At 40.9% G+C, this 23,014-nt stretch overlaps 5 protein-coding genes across 5 annotated transcripts in view; 3 read left to right on the top strand and 2 right to left on the bottom strand.

Moving 5' to 3' along the window:
- LOC145441134 (sprouty-related, EVH1 domain-containing protein 2-like) overlaps positions 1-23,014 on the top strand; it is a 98,780-nt gene that overhangs the window by 11,154 nt on the left and 64,612 nt on the right. The window lies entirely within an intron of this gene.
- Positions 496-3,882, bottom strand: LOC145441115 (TBC1 domain family member 25-like). Its single transcript, XM_080318915.1, has 2 exons — positions 3,615-3,882; positions 496-2,668 (listed from the first exon to the last, which is right to left on the bottom strand). Exon 2 carries the CDS (start codon positions 2,591-2,593, stop codon positions 755-757), a length of 1,839 nt encoding a protein of 612 aa, XP_080175041.1. The 5' UTR covers positions 2,594-2,668; positions 3,615-3,882; the 3' UTR covers positions 496-754.
- Positions 6,433-13,663, top strand: LOC145441135 (CLK4-associating serine/arginine rich protein-like). Its single transcript, XM_080318936.1, has 11 exons — positions 6,433-6,690; positions 6,756-6,865; positions 8,155-8,280; positions 8,509-8,717; positions 9,875-10,152; positions 10,223-10,286; positions 11,135-11,366; positions 12,269-12,421; positions 12,773-12,944; positions 13,366-13,499; positions 13,556-13,663. The coding sequence occupies exons 1-11, from the start codon at positions 6,565-6,567 to the stop codon at positions 13,575-13,577; spliced, it is 1,626 nt and encodes a 541-aa protein (XP_080175062.1). The 5' UTR covers positions 6,433-6,564; the 3' UTR covers positions 13,578-13,663.
- Positions 17,112-20,782, top strand: LOC145441137 (clusterin-associated protein 1-like). The gene is made up of 2 exons (XM_080318938.1): positions 17,112-18,140; positions 20,282-20,782. The coding sequence occupies exons 1-2, from the start codon at positions 17,190-17,192 to the stop codon at positions 20,624-20,626; spliced, it is 1,296 nt and encodes a 431-aa protein (XP_080175064.1). The 5' UTR covers positions 17,112-17,189; the 3' UTR covers positions 20,627-20,782.
- Positions 20,672-22,913, bottom strand: LOC145441136 (tetratricopeptide repeat protein 23-like). The gene has a single exon (XM_080318937.1). It carries the CDS (start codon positions 22,830-22,832, stop codon positions 21,459-21,461), a length of 1,374 nt encoding a protein of 457 aa, XP_080175063.1. The 5' UTR covers positions 22,833-22,913; the 3' UTR covers positions 20,672-21,458.

Raw genomic sequence — 23,014 nt, 5'->3', positions numbered from 1 at the left:
ATAATCGCAGCATATATGCTGCTTAAATTGAGACACAGATTTTTTATTGAACATATAACGTCCAACCTAGTCATTGCTGTCTAGCAGCTCATCTCGAAGTTGTTCTGGAATATAGTGGTTATGTATATGACAGGAAGAAATGGAACTTTGCAAACATCTGAAGTCACGGTGATTGACCCTACCATTCCTACCCAGCAAATCATCTCTAAACAGAAATATGTTTGTAGCAGTAGGCTATTGGGAATTTGACTATTAAAATGAGTTTGCACATCAGGCTATTTCATCTTATAGGGTCATTCTGTTGATAAAGTTGTAGCAGTAATGAAGCGGAACTGCAGCGTAATTTGTCCAGTTTCGTGGACCCCCGGTTGAGAACCGCTGGCCTAAAATGTTGACAGTATATTTTCTGATCCAAATCCACGCTTGGTTCCGTTATTAAACTTTTCAGTACCGCAGAGTATAAAACTAAATTGAAATGAATCATAAGGCAACAAATTCTCATTCCTTCTAAAATATAATATATTTTTCAACACAATTATTCGCTATTTCATCAAATTACACCGTACACTGATCGATTGAAGAAGCAGAGCTTGAACGTCTACACCCAAAAACATGTGCAAATCAACGTAGTACTAGTAAGTCACAAAGTTTGTGTCGAGAGATAGAGAAAAAAAAACAGTTTTGAATTGCACTTGAGCCCGATCGTGCCGACACATACATTGCCGCGTGAAGAGAGGATTGGCAGGTGTCGAAGTCAAGAGGCAGACGATAGTTTAGAGTGCGTACGGAGATAACCGGCAAAAAGCTGCATCGCCTTCGACAAGACTTTGTCCGGCGACAGCCTGCGAATCATTTTATCAAAGTGCATCACCAGGTCTGCGTATTCCACCTTTCGCTCGACGATCTCCTCGCGCTCTTCGAGAAGCACCGCCAAGCACACGAACAACAAGAAAGGGTTGCCGCATCCCAAATCTTCCGGCGCCGGAAGACTCGAATTTCCTTCGTCGCTTCTCCGCGAAATGATATTCCCGCGAGCCATTATGTACGCGTCTTTGTCTTCTGCGTACATGTCGCTGGTCTGCAGGGGCGCGTAACCTTTTTTTTGTCGAAAATGGAACCGCTTCTTGGGCGGCTTCTTTTCGCGCGGCGCGGAATTTTCATCTCGCGTCGTCGTTGGGATTTTGTCGAGATTTTTCAGACTGCCGGACGACGCGCCGGCCCGAGTCGTTTTCGGCAGGTTTTTGACGCTCAAAGTCAAGTCCGGTATGGAATTACGCTTTTTATCGCTAGTCAAGCGTTTTACACGGTCCACACCATGACCTTTCTTCAAAGACAAGGTGCCTAACATCAGTTCCTTTTTGGGGGGCTTTGGGGGGAGGGAACTCCACATTACTTCGAGCACCACCAGGGCGTCGTTAAAGTCAAATTCCCGTTTCATTTCAAGTAGCAACCAACGGTAGCAAAAGTACATATTATTGGCCGATAAACTTTCGAGATATTCGAAATATTCACGGTCGTGATGTTTCAACAGTAACGCAAGGTGTTCGAATTTTTTCGACATCACTTCGCCGTCTGGGTGAAAATTTGTTTCCAGCCTCTCCATTAGCCCACAAAAACATACGTAAGCGTGCGGTTCGTTGTTCATCACAACTAAAATGGGGGCGGCTATATCGCTCATGCCTTGGCAATACCTAACAGTTTCATGCGTCAGTGCGTAAGTTAGCAATAGATTGTGCAATGAGATTAAATGCGGATTGTCGTCGGCGCCTGAAAAGTACGGATGGGACCTGTCGGTCCTTAGCACATCTTTCCATATCATTTTATTCACGTCCTCAACATAGTCGTTATTTCTTAGAGATTTCCATTGCGTGTACAAGGAATGATATTCCTTCGTCTTCTTTTTCATGTAACCGACCCGTTGCTCCGCTGTTAGCGTGGATGGAAATATATTTAACAAAATCCTCCAAACTACTTTCCTCTGAGACGGCTGTACTCCGCCATAGTAAATACGTAGTCGAAGGTCTTCCGGCTTTACCAAGACACCTCGTTTATCAAGATAGTCATGGAGTTCGCAATCGCCTAACGGCTCGTTTTTTGGAAAAAATAAGTTACCCTGATGGGTCGGTGAGAGGCTTTGTGTGATTGTCCCTGTGATTTTGGCCAACGCATTTTCTGCCAATTCCGACCAGCCTTTTGGCACCTGAAAGGCAGTCGAACCGAACATGGATTCCGAGGCATTTCGCACCACGTCACTCGTCGGTATTGTTCGGTTAACTGAAATGCCCTTTTCGACCTTCAAACAAAGGTATGGGTCAGACGACGTCATGAATGCAGCGTCCAGGTCCCACTCTGTGAGCAGAGACAAATAAATGTTATCCCCGTTATCGTCTCGGCATAGGTAACTCAGATTAAAGTGGCTATCCAAGTTGAAAGCAGTCATTAAGATCTCTCTAATGTCTGAAAACGTAGTGACATGAGGATCGACGGCGAAACGCTTGCATTCGGCGTTGAAATATCCGGAGAATTTACTGGCACGTATGTGGATGACTTCCTTGACATTTTGTGAGCGACGAAATCCTATTTTCGAATACATTTTGGAGAGAGTTCATTCGATGTCGCCGATTCTTTGCAACCCGTGCTCATCGCATGGTTTTGTTTCATCTTTGATCTGAATGAGGATTTACAAAATCAAAGCATAGACAAGGGACATCAAAGGAAACAGAACTGATTTTAAGGAAATTGAAGAAATATTCATTAGCCTATCATGGTAGGCTAACTAGTCTTCGGACGGTTTCGTAAAAGCAACCTAGGCCAAAATTTTTATTGGGGGTCGAACATTTCAAAATCAATGATGTGATGTTGAGAATTTTGGACAGTATAGAACAGGAGTATTCAATTGGCGGACCTTTGAAGTGTTGGATTCGGACCCCGGACCTAATATGGTTTAGTAATAGTACCGTAACCGTAAGTAGAATATTCTGATATGGCAGACCTCTATTTTTATAGTTATCACACACAAGCATCATTAAACTCAGCATCCAAGAGTAGACTCGAAATACCACAATAATAGTATATCGATCGGACACCCACCTAGGCCTAAAAGATGTAGATAATAATAAATAAGCATGCAATCTAAATGAGAACTGAGAGAGTAACAGATAACATGGCATAAAAAAGGATCTACAAGCGATGAAAAAGTTTCCACATGTGACGGTAGGCGAAGAGTCAGATCAAGGTCCAGTGATCTCGAGAGTTGTCAAATCTCAAGCATTACAAAAATTCGATCTGGCAATAAAAAAAACGCAGGCTATCTAGATAGATAGTATGGTGCTATCTAGATAGATAGTATGGTCACATAAATCGTGGTTGGTTATTTCATATATTTTTTCATTTCAAAACACCACAACATGAAAGACACGAATAAGTCGAAACAACTTGGTGAATCTGTAAATCAAACAGAAACATTAATATAAAACTGCTGCTTAATATCATTATATACATATTATATATGAATACGATCACAACTTTCACAAGGATAAGGGTTGTATTGTATTAGTAACTTTACACAGGTAGCAGGCCTATATCTCTAAAGATTAGTCAATAATTTTACTCACGTGGCATGTTTCTATCCGAACGTAAGTGGCGATGAAATAATCCAAGTGTTTTAACGCAGGTCCGGAATCCACGAAGAAGTATACACTACAATAGAAAACACAAACAAACTTACCTACCTTGTACCTAAAGCACCTATATGTAAACGCACGAAAACGTAATCGATGACATCATAGCCCCCAATCGACCATGTTTGCATAGCTCAGTGGTTACCACCACTTGACAAAAAGAATAAAAACATGCTTTTGAAATTCCACATTGTCGATTTTCGTGGCAACATGACATGACATCTCATCAGAAACGACACCGTGGAGGAGAACACAGAATAAAAACAGATTCCTGGAATCTTGGTTCACCGCGTCTGCATTGTGCAAGCGACCGCTGTTTATCTCAACAATGAATGTTGAATGCATTGAGCTGTGACATTCTGGCGCGTCAGCCAAGCCAACCGGTAGTGAGTGAGTGCGATTCTGGTAGCAGTGGGGGCCAATGCCGAGGATCCTGCATTTTCTACAATCAATTATTGACTTTTGGCACGTTATTAGTGAATTCCGTTTTATTTTACTTTAAGAGGTTTTAAAATTTTTTAGTTACTTATCGTGTGATCACCGGTCTACTATAGAGCAAAATATTATTTAATTTTACCGGAATAACTTGGTGAACACCAACAGTTGAGTTTAGGAGACCACTTTTGTGCTAAAAATAATAACCACCATTATTTTTATATATATAATTCTGTGCCTTAGCCTTGATGATTAACGGATGCCATTAAAATGTGATAATTTCACCATAGCCTATACCGATTTCCAGGTGGGATAAGGTGTACGGTAGGTAGGCTATGACTCGGGGAAGTTTTTGTTGCAGTCAAATCCGTGGAAAGTTGCACTTATTTTTCACAAAAGTTTCACTAAAAAGGTAAATTTATGGCCAAGTTCCTTGTACCGATATGTATCCGAGGCACTGTAGCAAAACTCGGTGTTGGCGAGTTGGCGACTTACACAAAATCAATAGCCTGAAAAAATTGGCTCACTGGAAATGTAATTTTTGCCGGTCTGACCTGAATGTATGTCAAATCAGAAATGATTTCAAATTGAAACGACAGTGAAATAATCAAGCGATCGTTTTACATACAGTGCCAAATATTTCCAGTAAAAAGTCTGTTGCATAAAAAATCAAAAATAAACATGCAAAAATTTGCAAGAAAAATAAAAAACTTGCAAAAAGCTGCATGAAAAATTGAAAAAGCTGCAAAAAGTTGCTAGAAAAGATGAAAAGTTGCAATATAAGATTCCTCCAAACAGCGTGAAACACCATACTACATATCTTCTGAGTATTTATGGAGCTGCCGCAAGAGCAAGCTGTAAAAAAAAGTTGAAAACTTGCCCTAGGTCTAGGTCTAGCTATGACTAATGACGCTATAATGAGTGCATTGAGTAGTGTATTGGGATAATTTTACAGTGGAACTTGAATAAAACCTTTCTCAATTGAATGCTAGCATCTTGCTGATTGCAAAAATGTGAAAACTCCCAAAATCACCCTCAGACCTTGAAATTCGCATTGTCTTACGCAATCGCCGTATTTGCTATCAACGTTGAGGTTCGATGACTTGTAGCCATTGTGTCATAATCGATCAGCTCACAAGGTTTTGCGGGAGTTTTGAGGTATTTTACTAATGTACGCTGTAATGCAGGGGCGGGCACCATACGGCCCGCGGAGAGTTTTTACCCTGAAAGTGGAATTCTAATCTGAAAGTATTAAAAATATTATGCGTCATAGAATGAATCCAAGTTTGCCAACCTGAGATAGATGGTCATGAATCTACTTGCTCTGTTCGGGTGTACATACATTTGTGAGCAAAATTTTCGATCATGAGCATAAACAAGACAAGTCCCTGTCCCAATATAATTACTATTCACGTGCAGTCTTTATTAAGAGTTTCTAAATTTGAAATGCAGCCAGAGTTCAAAGAACTTGTTGACAAATTTCATCCACCGCAGATGTCTGATTGCCTTATTCAACAGCTATTGAAGTTCACTAGGGTACTAATTTCATTAAAACCTTTTTTGGATCTCTATGCTTTAAACTTGAAGTTTGCATTACATTTATTCCTTGTGTAGGTGGATAAATACGCGATTAATGTATCGATTCTGCAATCCGGTCCGCAGAGTACTTCAATTTCCCATATATGGCCCGTCGACCGGAGAAGTTGCCCGCCCCTGCTGTAATGTGATCTTGATCATGCCAAAGTACAAGTACACTCCGAGAACGGCATTCGTCATCTTTACATTAATTTATATGGCGTAAATCACGAGTCCGGTCTTTCCATTCTCAGAAATTTTTTCTTGCAAGTGTAATTGCCTTCACCTGTAACGTTAACTACGTTAAATTATTAGTATGATTGCCTATTTGAATAAAATTGCGCTCTTGGACATATAAATCCTGACTGAGCAGGAATTGTCTTATCACATGCATTTAAATTGGGCCAATTGGCTAAAACATTTGGTCACAGCTGATTCCAGAAAGGAATCAGATGCCGTATTCAACAATTATCTGTCACAATATTAATTGTCAGCTTGTTTTTCTGTCTGTAGAATTTTCGCCCAAGACAGCTTCGAGAACTAGTTGAAATCCATATCCAATTAACTATAATTAGACATTGTTTGATTAATTTGTTCACTTCCTTTTTCGTAACACTAGAATTATACCCGTCACATTTCAAATTCATCATCACCATCTATTTTCGCAATCCACAGAGAAATGTTGCGGAGTGCTGGTAGCCCTTCGCCCTCACCGACATAATAATCAGGAATTCCTGTTCAGCATTCACGTATAGAAAATAGGCTACTCTTACAACTACCCTATATTACTGTTTTGCTGTGTTGAAGCAATAGCATGTTTTGAAAGCTTGGAAATTCATTTGCGTGGGCATTTGGTGATCGTATTGTGTTGAAGATGTGGCATGAAGCTAGACGTCAAGAGAGGAAAATTCGAAAAGCAATTGTCGATTATAAAAAGCGTTCCGAAAGAAGACATCAATACTATGAACGGATTAAACAAGACCCAACCAAATTTCTCCAGGTAATTTCCCATTCTATTCGCATGCTATATATCCCATACCAATCTGCTGCAATTCCATGTTTCAGGTTCATGGGCGAAAGTCTAAAATACATCTTGATGGCACTGTAGCTGCTGAGGCTGATAACAATAATCATATGATGCCGTGGCTGGGAGACAACAGTAACCTGATCGACAGGTGCGTATTTGAATTGTGATGCTATCATGGTCTGCTGCCTGAAGTAACTTGCTAGATAGTGATCAGGTTACCGTCAGGGCATGGTATGATATGGATCGAAATTTAGGTGTGGAACATGGAAATGTGCAACTATGGTAGGCCTATGGTATGTAATTTTAATTTTGTTTCCATACTTCCACACTTTGTCAGTTTTTCCAGAACTATGACAAAGATCCTACCCTGAGGACATTTTACTATACTCTTAAAAAAAGAGGACAAATATGGTGTCCCTAGCTATATTGGCTTTGGCATATGCATTATTATAATTACCAAAGATATAGCTTCTTAAAGTCATGTTACGCCATGGCGGCTTCCATCATTGTAACTTCAATAAATCTGGTTCTTTCTGAATGAAAAATGGATACAGCTGGTGTTGGCCAATGAAGCTACTGGTTATGAGCCAGCCATGCATGCGCGAGGAAGTTGGACGTTTGATCCTCTCCCGCAATATCCCTAATGGTTGTAGCATAGCAATTTACAATGTAGCTACGTTGTATGTGACTATGGACTATGGTTGAAGCGACTAAACTTGTATTCTGAGATATATTCTACTGCATCAATGCCTTTCTTTCATGTAATTTTATCGATGGTATGAATCCATCACGCTTTTGTGATTAGCAAAGTATGTGTGTACAGTGTACTGGTGTATACTTTTTATTCTGTCCTCTACGGTTAGGCGACCTGTATCGCTGACACATGAGAATGGAATAAATGTATCAGGGCTGTTTAAAGGGAAAATTCCAACCAAAATGAGTAAAATGTTGATGTCGTGAAATTACCACACACATCAAAAATAGATTAAAATCTAAGGCATTAGGCAACTGAAAAGTATAGAAAATGTATTAAATATGGCATGGAAAACTGTAACTATGGTATGGACGTTCCATAATGGAACGTCTGGGATGGGTAGCCTATGGAGTATAGAAATTTCTCGTTCCATACCATGCCCCGTTGCGCTGGTTATAGGTATCCGTCAGTGGTGAGAAATTTTCCTCAAGCTTATCGATTCCCACGAGAATTCAACATGATGGCAATGTGGTGTTGGTAGCAAGCTACATTGCATGTATATTGTATATAGTTGAGTAGTGCTGTGATGGCTCGTATTACAATTTTGAAATGACTTCCCATGATTCACATTTAAAGTGATCCTAGTCAGTCAATTTTCAAGTCATCAATTACCCGTGAACCTCTCAATGCATTAGAAGAGAAGATGCCAGTGAACCATTCTTGAAAATGTATTTCGTTTTTAGATTTGATGTGCGGACTCACCTCGACTATATTCCCGATGTTAATAACGCAAACGAAGAAGCTGTCACGTCAGAGGAGAGGAAATGTAACTTTGAGCGATACAGAGTTCTGATATGGAACGAATACAAGTGAGTGCGATCTTCCCGTCTAGTCCATAAACTTCATGATGTTTGGGACATTTTGCCGCAATCAGCATTATACCAATAATTTAAGTTCTTGGCACACATTTCTCAGATTACATGTGACAGATATGTCACATTTGACTGTATTGACTTTTTTCCTCCAGATTTTGATCCCATTCCACTGTGGGGGCGGAGCAGTTGATTTTAGTGAACTCGTGAAATTGTGATTTCCAGGAAAATCCCAGAGCAGCAACACTTGAAGCAGATTAACATTGACGAGCAATTCACGGAAATGTCGTCGCAACAGAAGCAAATGGAAAATCAAAAGCATTTACTCGCCCACAGCAAGGCCAAAATAGGCTACGATTATGACGAGAATGACAGATCGTGGAATAGAAACAAGGCCAACTCGCAGTACTCAAATCGTGGCAAACCTGCAGATGGTGGGGTGATTACGATTCCATCACGTTTCTGACCACTTTTGTTTCAGTGTTTCTTGTAGCTAGTCGAGCCTAAATCGGAGATTGGAAAGTCCTGGCTTATACTTGATTCTTGTCAATATTCATCACTAGTAGATAACTTCTTGTGATGATGCTATTTTCATTTCTTGATATTTGAATTCTGAGCAGCTGCGGGTCTGTTTTCCCAACAGGTATTGTCTCTATAAAGGTTGAGTATTGACGTTCACAAACGGGTGTATGGCATATGTCTTTTCTGTTCCATGGCATTTTCACACATGTTGCTGAGAACTTAGTTGCTACCATCATACACTTACAATAATACCAGGTGTATTCATAGAATATTATGCTTCATTATATAAGGCCTTAGTTTTGCAATATGATAATAATTACACACCTTTTTGTGATTTTAAAATGTATAGGCTACGATTTATCTTCATTAGGCAGCCCAGAGCTATGATGATTGCATTAGGCTTACCTGAATTTTGAAGTCATGTGCTCGGCTATCTGCTGTTTGAGCAAGCATTGTCATCTATAATCGATGTGTTGAGCTTGATGGAACTTGCTTGGCTGGTAGAATGTGGATGGCGGTTAGCTGAAGGGAACATAATTATTGTAGTGAACTAGTGATGAAACGATTTAATAACGCCACTCACTCACACTAACAATTTTCGCCATCACGATTGAATTTTGCCGCAAAATCATTTCGCTGTTTTTGCCTGAAGCTTGGGTCTCAACCAGGGCGGGCAAAATAGAGTACCAGCGTGATTCCATTCCGTATTGGGTTTCGAGTCGAGTATTCGAGTACCAGTCATTATGATGGTATAACTGCATGGATGACTGGGAAAGTTCAAATATGCAACTTCTATGCGACTAGGAAGAAAATAATGCCAGTAATATACACTGAAGATAATTTGGTATTGTCAACCATATCTATATCTCACCCTCAGAATTAGCTCTTCTATTCTGTACCACGATGTGCACACAGTACAAATGAAATACGGTGTCTCGTACACACTTGTTTCATTCGATGAACAGCCCGAATTATTCGGTTTGAAGCAGAGAATTAACATGGTGCGATTTCTGGAAAATTACTAGTCCACATTCTGACCGCTGCGCGTTCTAAACTCGGAAACTTCTAGATTTTTCGGACGAAGATGACGACGATTTCGATATCATGGAGGAACTGGAGGAGATACCCCCTCTCTCGGAAATAAGCATGGACGCGATCACTGCCATGGATGAGATCGGTGCCAAAAGGTACAGGCTGTCCCGGGGCAGCTTCGGCGATTGCCTTGTAGACGATCAGAATCATATGGACAAGGTGAGCGCCGCGAAGGACATGGAGTCGGAGAGGCGCCGGTTCTCGGGTCGGAAATCAAGACGCGAACGGCGGCTTTTGAAGGACGAACGTTTGAAGGTGAGGCTCGTGCGTGAATGGTTTCGAATCGTCAGATTCTTGCAAATTGGAACTTTCCTATTGTTTTCAGGGCCGGGAGATAGGTGTGTTGAGTTACGTTCGGCAGCAATCGAGTGAATCGTCTCAAAGTTCTGGTACGATTGAATATTCATTGCCGAAAGTTTTTTTTTCGTTTCACTTCTTAATGCAAGGTAGGAGTGCTCTTGACGCTCTAGTTTCGTAATACAGATTAGGCTCTTGTGTGATTGGATGTTCATTTTCGAAGGTCGTTTTTTTCATTTCCCTGCATAGTGGAGGATAGGAGGAGTGTTCTTGACACTCCAATTTTGTGACACTAATATTATGACGTATTGCGCGTGTCCTCGCGATGTCTTGTCAAATTGATTGATCTGCTGCAATTTTTACTATGGGCATTGCGCCGGAAATCAATGAATAATGCTCACAGTGTCTTTCGCGACACTCAATGTTGAAGTTGCAAGTGGCAGTGTTACGACTGAAGATAGTCAAGTAGAAGTAGAAATAAAAGGAAGTAAAAAGTAAAAATGGCCTAATCTTAGTTTTGCGTAAAACACTGAAAACTGTTGAAGTAGAAGTAGTCAGGAATCACACTACATGGCAAATGCGATTTGAGTACTTTCAAGTACTTCTCACGTTAAGTACTTTATTACTGGCTGCCTCTGGTTACGAAAATCCGATTTGAGATGAGAGCTGCATCACTTGGTGTCGAAGTCTGGTGTCTTTTGAAGGTTCGGTTAGCTTCTCAATTCTGGCCTGTACCGACAATTGCTGTTGAACCCTCGAAACGCTTTCGAGTTTTGCCCATTACCTATTTAATCTCGACCCGTGCGAGCTATTGAAACAAAATCCGTGTCTGAGACAATTTTGTTGCGTCAGTTAAGGTTACGCCTACAGCTTATTTTTATTTTCCATTTTGGAATTTGCATTGGCAGTTTTGAATCAAGTCTGATCGCTTCTCCAACAGATTCTGAATCTACAAGCAGCAGCGATTCGTCGTCATCGGAAGACAGCGATCGCGACGGCGCGAGCAATTCGAAGCCCCGGATCGAGTACATCACCTCTTTCGGGGAGGACGCGGGTGCAAAAGGGACGCCGTCGAAGCGTGCCAAAATATCTTCGAAGAAGTCCAAGAGATCAAAATCGAGATCGCCAAGACGCAGACGCAGCAGGACGCGGTCTCCGATACGACACACAAAGTAATCTCTGATATATGCTCGATGCGTCAGCTCATTTTACTGCAATGAGTTACTATGCCGGTATCTTACTTTTAAAACTACATTCTAACTAACTAACTAACTACAGTATAATTCGTTAACACTGATAAAATAGCGGAATAGTGTAGCGCTTCTTGATCAATAGGTCATGGGTTCAATCCCCTTTTGGGTCACCCTAAAGACCTAGTATAACTGGTATCTGTGGCTTCCCCGCTTGGCGCTCAGCAGTTCCGGAAGAGCATTGAGGGGTGATGCTTGGAAAACCTTACAAGGCTATTTCTGCACCTTCTTTAATCAAAGGCATATGCACATCCTGCACTCATGGTATGCATATGCACAGATCATGTATATGTATATCATGAATCGGTGAATACGCCGCAAAAACATCAAGGACAAAAAGATATGATGTCCTATTCCTGTTCCTGACTGCGCATTGCACAATGATAAGCATACATGAGATTCAATCAACGCCAATTTGACAAAGTATGACGTACCACTTTAATTTTAGAAAAACGCTGCTGTAACGATAACTATATGGTAGTCATAATAAAGAAAATGTGATAGAATCAAAAGTATACCATACCATACAAGGAGTGACATTAAACATACTTATAGTCCATATTTTGAAGTGTAATGTCTTTTAAACCACATTGTCCTTATTTCTGAGATTTTTCCATATTTTTGACCTGGTTAGGACTGGACAATAGTCAGCTGTTTATAAGTACCGGTATCAAGAGTTATTGTCGGTCCTTAGTTTCCAACCAATGTCGATTGAAACCCTGCATATTATTGATGCCTATATTAATGAAAAATGTCAAGATTGGGAAGGAACTCCTTCTGCCGACATGAATATGAATTCTATAATTTAACGAACGTGGTTACAGGTACTCTGGATATTCAAGACGGAGGTCGCGGTCACGCTCTCGTGACCGTTACCGTGACGACAGGAGGGATAGACGTAGAGACAGACGCTCGCGTTCCTCCAGCTTGTCGGACGACTCCTATTCTAAGGAACACCGTAAAACGAAATATTCTGGGTCGGTATTCCATAATTCGTTTTACCTACTGGTACTATTTATTCACGTGGTTGCTTCTACTAAACAGATTTTTAGCCAAACTACTTACTTCCTACACTTTTGAAAACTACTTTTCAAAAGGCTTTTCAAATATTCATGTTCAATTAGTACTCGGAATAGTTTTGACATGTCTTTGAAATTGCTACTAGTGATCAGGTAGAAATATACGACAATAATCCTAATTCTGCTTGAGTTATTACGTTGACTACTCTGACCAGCTTTAGTGATACGAGCCGGTATTTCGAATGCAAAGGCCGAATTCAACGCGGCGACGCAAATCATGACCCGGTTGTTTTTCTTGCTTCTGCGCAGCTCCGGCCGAGGCGAGCGTACGGCCAAAATCATGCCGTCCCGGCAGAGCACCGACAGCCTGATCAAGAGCCTGTCCAAGCATGGGTCTGCCGAGGAGAAGGCGGCCGCTATCAAGAAGCTCACGCCGCAGCAAAAGCTCAAAATTAAGATGCAGAGAGCGCTGAACAAACAGGTGGCCATTTAATTGCTGTCGCTGTGAGCGGGGCTGTGGAGTCACAGTAGCAGCAGTTTTGTAACACTTTTTGAAGTCTGAGTTTGTTAAGTGGTCAGACCTCAACTACGTCCAAAGCGAAGCGAATGTTCTCAAATGGGTGAACGAACAGGATTGCGGATCACAATGAGCTACGATCCTCCGTGGCAACCGCGCACACGGGAGATGTCAGAAAACTCTCTACTTTATATTCCAATGCTTCAATTCCTGGATTCATGTCCAATAGCCACTAACTTGATGGCTTACCTCATTTTTGCCATGCTTGCCATGCTACGACCGCCGTTCATTTGTGGCATATTTCAGTCACATGAAATCTGTCCTGTTACTGTCGCTTATAAGTAGCGTCCAAGATCTATGCTGATTGGGAAATGTCTTATTTAAGCTGAAGGTCGACCGACATGCGGTTATGGAGAAGAAGATTGAGAAACAACAGAAAATCATAGAGAGAGAAGATGATTTACGGGAGATCTCTAGAAAGATTCGGAAAAGGGAGGGTGGTTACGAAGATGGGTCAATGTAAGTGGATCGTAGCAAGATTTTTGATGTAATATCCCAAACTTGTCTTGTTGCAGGTGGGAATCGGATGGCGTTTAGGATTTGTCTCGCTCAACGAAGCTGCCTTTTGTGTAGTTTCACAATTCTATTGTTCATTTTAATTACAGTTTCCTGCTTCACAAAAACCTGCTTTGTGTGTGGTGTTATGATGATATCAGTGAGAATATCAAGTACATATGGATGAATTTAAGAATTTGGCCAAGCTAGCAAGAGGAAAAGTAGAGAAGTGCAGAGTGAAAGCTGCAGCATGCTCCTGCATTTGCTTCTCTAGCAGTAGACCAGTGGTTCCCAATCTTTTTTGGTGTCGGCCGAATTTCACGCTACAGAGTACGTAGGCAGCTGCATGAAGACACTCGTGTGTATATAATGGAACGTTTCCAGATTGAAATGATATACCTCCATCCGGCTATTTCAAAAGCATGCACATACACACTATGTCGGTTATTTTAACATTGTTAGATGCGGATTGGCGAGTGGTGCTATTCATTGCAACAACCTGCATAATGAATTGGCTACCATTATTATAATATATGTATTGTATATATATCATTGCTCTCATTTGCGGCCTACAATGTAAACCACAGGGCAACCCATTGCAGATCGATGCTTCACTTCCTTACCATAGCGAAGTCGAATATTGAGAATTTGTGGCTGCGTACTAGAGCTGATTCAATTCCGCCAGCTGGAAGCTAGGCGGAAAGTGAACGCGATAAATATGCGTTAATTTCAGTTTTGTAATTCTGCAATACGCTGATAATTATGTTCATGACGCAACCGTTCACGCTTCTCTCGATTCCTATGTTTTGAAGTTAGTAAATGGCATGGTGTTAACTATAAATGCTCTCGAAGACATCATCGATTGTTATTGAGGGCCGTAACAGCACTTCGACAGCCCCCCCCCCCCCCCCGCCCTCAGCTTTTCTCGCCTGCACGGGCGAAGCGAGAAAATTTTTTATAATTCATGATTGAATCGGTCAATGTGATCGGGAATTGCATACATATTGCTATCGATTTTTATCCTCTCTCTCGCTCACGTAATCAGATTTACAGGTAGAGCTGAATTACATGTGTTTGAAAAGCGGTAGGACCCCTCAATAATAATTAAATATCTTCAGGCGTATACCCGTTGGCAGGAACGAAACAGAACTTCGTCAGCCCCCCCCCCCCCCCCAAAAAAAAAAAAAAAAAACTTGGGAGATAACATAAAAGGACAAACGACGATAATGAATGTGGCTTTTATTGTATAGGCACGCCAGGTCGATTTATCAGCAGAGGTGGTCAAAGTAGTCACGAAAGCTACTAAAGTAGAAGTAGCGACGAAAGAAATCCATTCAAGTACGAGTAGAAGTACTTCTTACATAAGCGACCTAAAACTACTTGAAGTAGAATTCACTGACTTTGAATCTACTCAAGTAAGTATAAGTAGTTGTGAAAACGATCGTAATTCGTTCGCATGGATACTGTCAAAAGCTGCAAATGGAGCTATGCGGAAGGTGTAGAGAGCTTGATTTATACTGATGCATCCCAGGAGGTGTCAATGTTTGACAGAATAAGCAGTCGTCCACATCATCGGATGTAAATGATAGTATTGATATGGAAATGCGATACTAATCAGTTGTTTTCTCGAACACCCCGTTAGGGAGAATATCATGGCATATGACGCCCTTCCCCATATTATACGGCCCCTGTATTTCAGTCGAAGAGCAATACGAAGAAGTTGTGTCGGATACGGCTTTAACACTTTGCGCGATAAGTATACGTCAATTAAAAGTATGACAGATCGTAAAAATGCCATATAAGGCATTGAGGCATATAAGGCATTAATTACTACACTTGCTTTATTTATACTTCAACATGTATGTTCTCCAGACAAAAGAACTGAGACTATGATTAGAACTTGACGTATAATACTCGTAATTGAAAGAAAAATACAAATAATACTCCTAAAATGTCCTCCTCATGTCTTTTGTCCAGAAAATTTCACCGGTATTCTGCAAAAACAGGTCTAACCACGTTAAAAAGTGCACGTCCACTTTTCCGGAGTAGGACACGTCATGGGCTGCTAGGTATAAAAGGTAATTGCTAGATTACCAAACGGTAGTTTCAAACGTTATGGGGGCCATACTTGCTGTGATGAAATATTTGATATAGGCGACGATGCGGTGTGAACGGAACCACGCAACCCGGTACCTTCAGCGATACTCCGTTAAAACATATTTGTCACTCCATATAGCTACTGCGTGCGCGAAGCGCAACGAAAAATCCGGGCATTACATGACTTTTATGAAAATTAAATGCTGTTGGTACTATTCGTGAAATGAGTCCCAAAATTCCTTGGGCTATCTTTCTTATTGGGGGAGTAAACTACTTCTACTTGACAAAATGAAAATAGAGAAAAGTACGTAATTAGTTCACCAAATACTACGATAGTATAAGTAGTGAAAAATATGCACTTGAGTAAGTACCAGAAGTAGAGGAAAACTACTTGAGTACTTCGAAAAAGTAGAAGTACTTCGTTCGTTACTGACCACCTCTGTTTATCAGACAGGCAGGAACACTTTATATTCGTACCACGAAATTTTGCAATAATAAATAAAAACAGACTATCATTATAGCAATTTACAACGTTGTATACTATCACAGCGATGACCACTTTGAAGATGTTTGATCGAGTCAGCTGCTGTTAGATCTAGTTCCGGTAATCCTGACACCGATAATTCCTGTCTTTTCATTGTATCGCATTTTTGTGGTGTATTGAACTGATAAAATTGCTAATAAACCAATGATGAAGTGATCTTGCCCCTGGACTACTCCCTCTTTAACAACTTTTCAAGTTGAAATGTACACTTCATGTTGTTTTAAATTGTGACAATGTGACGATTTTCAACCAGCAGGCCTTTATAGCTAGCAAGCTAGCTAGGCGTTGACCTCGCAAATCTGAACCAATGCCTAGGCCAAGATAGGCGTCTGATTCCATAGCCTACTCCAAGTCGCTTCGACACCTTCGACACATCTTTTCATTGTATCGCATTTTTGGCGTAATGAACTGATAGAAATTGCTAATAAACCAATGATGATGATGAAGTCACTCAGTTCTATGAGTGAGCAGAGATGGGCGGATTCCTAAATTTCGGGATCCGAATCTATCCGGATCCGGCTGGCAATTGGAAATTCAGAGTCCGAAAAAGTCCGGCTGGTGAAGGTCCAGTTCGGAATCCGAAAAAATCCTGCCAGAATAATGCTGAGTAATCATATTGCAGCAAAAAAATCCGGCTAAAATCCGACCGTCACTACAAATTCAAAATCCGGATCCAGTCCGGCCAGGTACAAAATCAATGAAATCCTGCTCCGACTCCGGCTCCTAAACCGGACTGTGCCCATGCCCATCTCTGTGAGTGAGTGACTTTGATCCGAACATAGTGGAGCAACAGCTTGAAATAGTTTGGATATGTTTGTCGATCCTTGACGATGACGGCGCGCGGTGAGTTGGCGATGCTGACGTATGTTAGGTTGACGTTAGATTGGGCTGCAGGGTATTACTACTTGACTAGTGTGCTGGTTGCTGCCACTTAACTCAAAACTTTGTTTATATTTACAGCTGTACAAGTGTATATTCATTGAAGTAGTTTCTGCTGACCATATCAACGTAAAATGTCGTACCGGGATATGAGAAACTTCACTGAAATGATGAGGGCTCTGGGTTACCCGCGATTGGTATCAATGGAAAATTTTAGAACGCCTAACTTTCCTCTAGTATCGGAAATATTGCTTTGGCTTGTGAAGCGATACGACCCTAACGTAACATTACCGACTGACACCGACACCGAACAAGACAGGATAATATTCATCAAATCTTCGTCACAATTTGTAGCCACGAAAGCTCACATAAAACTCAACACAAAACGTCTGTACATGGCTGATGGATATGCGGTTAAAGAACTTGTCAAGATCGCAAGTGTACTCTACACTGCTATGAAATCCACACATTCTAAGGACGATGATAACGATTCTGATAATGCATCGTTAGCATTCGATATTGATTCGAAATTGCAGGAGTTGAAGGCAGTAAGGAAGCTTTCTACAGAAATCACAGAAAAAGGTGCGATTTTGTATGATTTATTGGGGAAAGAAGTGGATTTGAGAGAAGCAAGGTTACAGGCTCTTGCTCAGCCTTTGGAAATCAATGACATCGAAAAGGGGCTAAAGGGAAGCATCCAATCTGTCGAGAAAGAGGTAAAGAAAACCCTACATATGCTTGATAATATCGCATCCGACGAGGCCAATCTTGAAGCAAAAATTGCGAAAAGAAAGACTGAACTGGAAAGAGCTCAGAAACGCCTCAAGACGTTGGAAAGTGTCCGGCCTGCGTTTATGGACGAATTCGAAATACTGGAATTCGACTTGAAGACGCAATACGACTTGTACTTGTTCAAATTCAGAAATATGACATTCCTGGAACAGCAGCTCGACGAATTGAAACAACAGGAGCAACTGCGAATGGAAGAAGCGGAAACGTCAATGAAGAAAATGCAAGACCGCCTCCGAGAAGAAGAGAAACGAACCATCATGAACAGCGACGCATTGGGACCTATGGGAACAGAGGTTTGTAGCTATTGGCGCAACGATCCAACAACTCTAATCCTAGTCAAGCATCAATTCTTATGATTCGAGACAAGTACGGAAAGATAGGCAACTTCGGTTGTCATGCTTTCAGAACAAACAGTGTAGTTTACTGCTGAGGAGAGTAAAAGCAGCATAATTGGTAATCTTATAAGTAGGGCGCTTTTTTTTGACTTGTCAAAAAAAGTAAAAATTAGGTCAAAATTGTAGCGTTAGCTCAAAAAATGTCAAAAATGTTTACAAAGTTGAAACTTTTTTGCACCCTGCAGTTCTTTTGTATCGTAGATTTTGCACTGTCGGTGAACTTATCGTTTGACATTTTACAGCTTGTAGCCTGCTTTATAGGCCCACCATTGTATACGGCCCATTGTCTGCTCATTGTGGATCATAAACATTCAAATGAAACAAATTGGTTGACATGGTGTTATGCTCAACGTACCGCAAAATCCCTACTAAAGCAAGACTGCGTGGGCATTGTATGGTTCTTACATCACGAAGCGCATGATGAAAAATTGTGATGTAGAAACCATTGCCAGAATGAAGCAACACGGTTTGTCACCAGTGTTGTCAGCCAACAATTGCTGCTGTTGAGCGTTCTTTCTCCATTCTTGGCAGGCTACTTAGTAAGGATAGACGCTTTCTACCTGAGAATGTAGGAAAGTATCATTCGTTGTACCACAAAAATTTTTAATTATTTCTACCATAATGTGTAATTTAACTAATAGAATTCTTCATAGGGCCAGATTTCGTCAAAATAAAGTTTTTCATGTAAAAATTTGTCAGTTTTTGAGGCAAAAAAAGTTGTTTTTTTTCAGGCCAAACTACTTCGTAAGGACATACAGTTCCAACCAGAAATGAAAATAAGTAGTACAATTCTAACATTATGTGAGAAAACACCTAATTAGCATACGTTGGGTCAAAAATAAGATTTTTAAGGTCAAATAATGTCAAAATTTTGATTTTTTTTTAGGTCAAAATCTTCTATTTTTTAGGTAGAAAAAATCACCCTACTTATAAGTGGCTACTTGAGCGCTAAAATTTAATGTAACCGGTTTGAGCAAAAACTTATGCGGCACTGATCCTGAAAATGAAATCTGTTCTGGGCGATGGAACCACCCTGAAATAGCCCTGGAAGTCTGAAAATTGCATTGTTCAAATCAATCGAAGCACCACACTCTAATGACCATAACAATGGTCAATTGCATCGTGCGATCGATCGTATCAATAAACTATACATAGGCTACTCTTGTGTTAGCTTCTTTCAAACATTGACAGTAATTATGAAGCAAAGAGCGAGGAAGTGTCAATTTTTTTAATATAGTTATATGTGTATGCAGTGTACAATTTCTGAACTTCAAGCTGGGACCAATTTATTATTCTTTACATACAGAATAATTTTACAAAAAATTAATTAAACTATCTATGAAGAAATGACACCTTAAAGTTATTTCTATTCTCTTTGAAACCACATTGATTTTGTCAATTCTTGCCTGTCAGCTTGAATATTTATCCGAATTTGACCTATACGCAGCAGTGGTCAAAGTTGTCATTGTTACTCCAGTCCAAGTAGAAGTAACAGTAGGTTTGAAAAGTACTCAAGGAGATCGTGACAAGAAGGCGGAGACTATTGTTAGCCGATTATCCACAACAGTTTTCAAAAATTACAAGATGCATCCACGCGTAGGTGGAAAAAACTGTGGAATAGGATTTTTTTATTTCAGGCAACCTCCTACCGGCTAATGAGCGTTCAGTTCACGAAAAAGATTACTATCGCCGTGGTTGCCGTGGGAAAATATCAATATATAAAAATGCTGCTAGCTCACACAGTGAAATAGATCTTCAATTACGGTTGGCCTACCAAACCTTGAACAACCTCCAGCCAGTGCAAGGCAACTCTGAGCCAAAAGTCATGTAGTCTTGGTTATGTATATGGCTTTCTAATGACCAGACTGCTGCTAAATATTTTTTACACTTTCAACACATCAGATTTGGCAAAAGTTTGCATCGATTGGCCGTATAACCATTAGCAATGTGAATCGACCTGACCATTCGATGTATTGCCCCTGTCAGCTGTTCTTCATTTCTGACACAGCATCGCTGTTAACAAATTGACCGATTTTCAGGACGGCCCGTTCAGTGACGCGGAGCACAGTCTGGGTAGCGAACCGGGAGAGACTGCGGCGCACCGGCAACGAACCAGACCGAATCGTCCAGCGGTTGGCAGCGGGCCGCATCATGGCATGTACGACGGAGGGCTTAGCGATGACGATGATGAAGATGAGGAGGATGATGATGACGCGGAAACTCTATCCAGCAGCAACATGAGCATTGGCGACGATGACGGCGATGATCTGTCTGGCGAAGATAGCGATGACTTAGTTGCGGGTATCACGGGTCAAAGACCGATGGGGGCCGGCGGTGAACGTCGCCGCCAGGACTTTATCGATGACGACGATGGAGAATTCTAAAAGCTGATGATGTACTGGAATGCTTTGAACTTTGCATTGGAAATGTTTTACGTCAATGTTTTCATGATTGTTTATTTCGACGCGCTGAGTTGTTGTGAAATAGCGTACAAGTCTCGTTGGAGATGATTTTCTATTCAATAAAAGAGTATATCGTGAGGCGGTGTGACTTCGGAAATACAGAGTGTGCTCTTACTATGAATCCAGGCAGAACATTCCTGGAACCTTCAATTGCTGTAGGCTACATCTAAGGCAGTGGTTGTTAACCTTTACTAATCTGGTGAGCCCTTAGGATAATTTTCGTCTATTCATACAAAAACATCTCATACAAAAACATCTTCGACATTACACATCTAATACATTACTATAGTATAAAATACTGGTGTATGAAAGGATTGTGCATCATCGACAGTGCTAAAAGAACAAAACCATTAAAACATCATTTTCATACAAAGTAAAAAGATTATAATGAATATTTACTGCAAATCCATGTGATTTCTGCTGTATGTCTCATCCCTCAGCAAACCCCTGGGGTACATGTGAACTAAGATAAAGAACCACTAATCTAGGGCCAACGAGATGGGCCTGTTCGCATAATTAGACTTTGCCGATGGTAAAATTTGCGGAAATATCTCCGAATCCTTGACAAGTGCGGAAACCAGTGGCATGGGCGAGTGAAGCCAGGATGGGAACAAAAAATTGGCTAATAATTTTTGACTGCTACCGGGTCAAAAATGCTCAACATTTCGTAAAATGAACCGTTCTCTTAATGGTGACGGTGTTATGATATTAAAACAGCCCATAATTGTACACGATAAGAGAACATGCTACGCCTCTACCGAGCGGATTTGATAGTCGACGTAAATTTTGGCCGGTTTCCAAGCGTTATTTTTGTGTTTTTAAAGCCAGGGTTGTCCTCCAATTGGGCGATCATTGCTTTCGTAGCTTTGGTTTTCGCATGCTGCGGGCCATAGAATTCCTGCTCTATTGCGTAAGCTTCCTTCAGGTATTTGTGGGCTCGCGTTAGATCACCTTTCGTCAAGTATATTCCAGCGACAAGCTTGTTGGACTCTGCCACTTCAGAGCTACACTCGCCAAATACCTCACGCTTCCTTGGTATGCTGGATTTGAGAGATTTCATGACATCATCTTCCTTTCCATCTCTCATCCATAACTTGTTCAATAGATCTTGTGTACGTAACGTCTTTTTGTGATTATTACCGTAGCAGCTTTGGTATGAGCTTAACGCTTCTTTACAGTATATCTCTGCGGCACTTCTCGCTTTCTCCGAATCTATATCGGCGTATGCTTTTCCTAAAGCAAAAGCTGTGTCTGCAACTTCTACGCTTTGTAACGAATGAAGGCTCGTCGATATGTCGTGAGCTTTGATAGCATACTCGATAATGAGTTCATGATTGACCAAAGATTTTTTACGGGAGTTTTCTGCCTGTATTAGCTTTGTGTACATCAGAATTAATCGATCATCTTTGTCGGAGGTGTGTTTTGATATTTCTTCTATCAAATATTTTAATGCCGATATGGCTTTTTCTGTGTCTTTGGTATGGATGTATAATTCAGCCAGTGCGTACTTTATTTCATGTTTTAAATCTAGTAATGACGACGATGAACTTGCAGTAGGAATTTGTACCGAAGAAACTTGTTTTTCCAAACTTTTAAATACCTGCCATGATTTGACCAGGGCACTTTCCGCTTCTTTGTACTTCTTCCCCAAACTTAGGGACCGCCCCAAAACCAAGTTAATTTCAACAAGACATCTGGTAAATGGTATTTTCTGGTTGCTAGCGGGGGATCCACATGCTGAAAAGATACTTTTTGCCTTTTCCGCTTTTGTGATTGCTTGAGTTAGGTAGTTCTTGTAGTCCAAATATCCTCTGGCAAGGGCTGAATGGGCTTCGGCATACTTCCAGTGGTGGTCGCCGAATACAAGTCTTCGTAGTGGGACAAGTTTAATGAGCTGAGAAAAAGCTTGATCTTTCAGTCCTTTCTTTTTGTAAGATTCTAGCTTTCGTTCACACTTTCTCAGTTTTTCGTCAGGAGTAGACAAGATATCTCCGTGAGCTTTGTTTTGATGAATAAAATTCTCTTCCTCACTGGTATCGTCCTCAGACATTATAAGAGATACCGAGTTAGGTAATGATCTATCAGTAGCGTAAATTTCTTCACTATCCGATTCATCATTCGATGTCATGATTCCGTCCCGTCTGCTCCCTTTTTTCCAGACCGACGCTTGCAGATGCAACCAACCAACCAACTGACAACTTTGCAAAATTTCTGTTTACAAACAAGTCAACGAACAGGAGACTTGACAACGTTATTCATGTGTATCCGGATACGTAGTACTATGCCTTCGCTGGATATATCAAATTAATA

This window comes from Botryllus schlosseri, chromosome 6, assembly GCF_051294905.1.
Source record: "Botryllus schlosseri isolate E-star chromosome 6, Bs_hap1, whole genome shotgun sequence".
NCBI lineage: Eukaryota > Metazoa > Chordata > Ascidiacea > Stolidobranchia > Styelidae > Botryllus > Botryllus schlosseri.
This window is presented reverse-complemented; position numbering and strand designations above follow the sequence as displayed.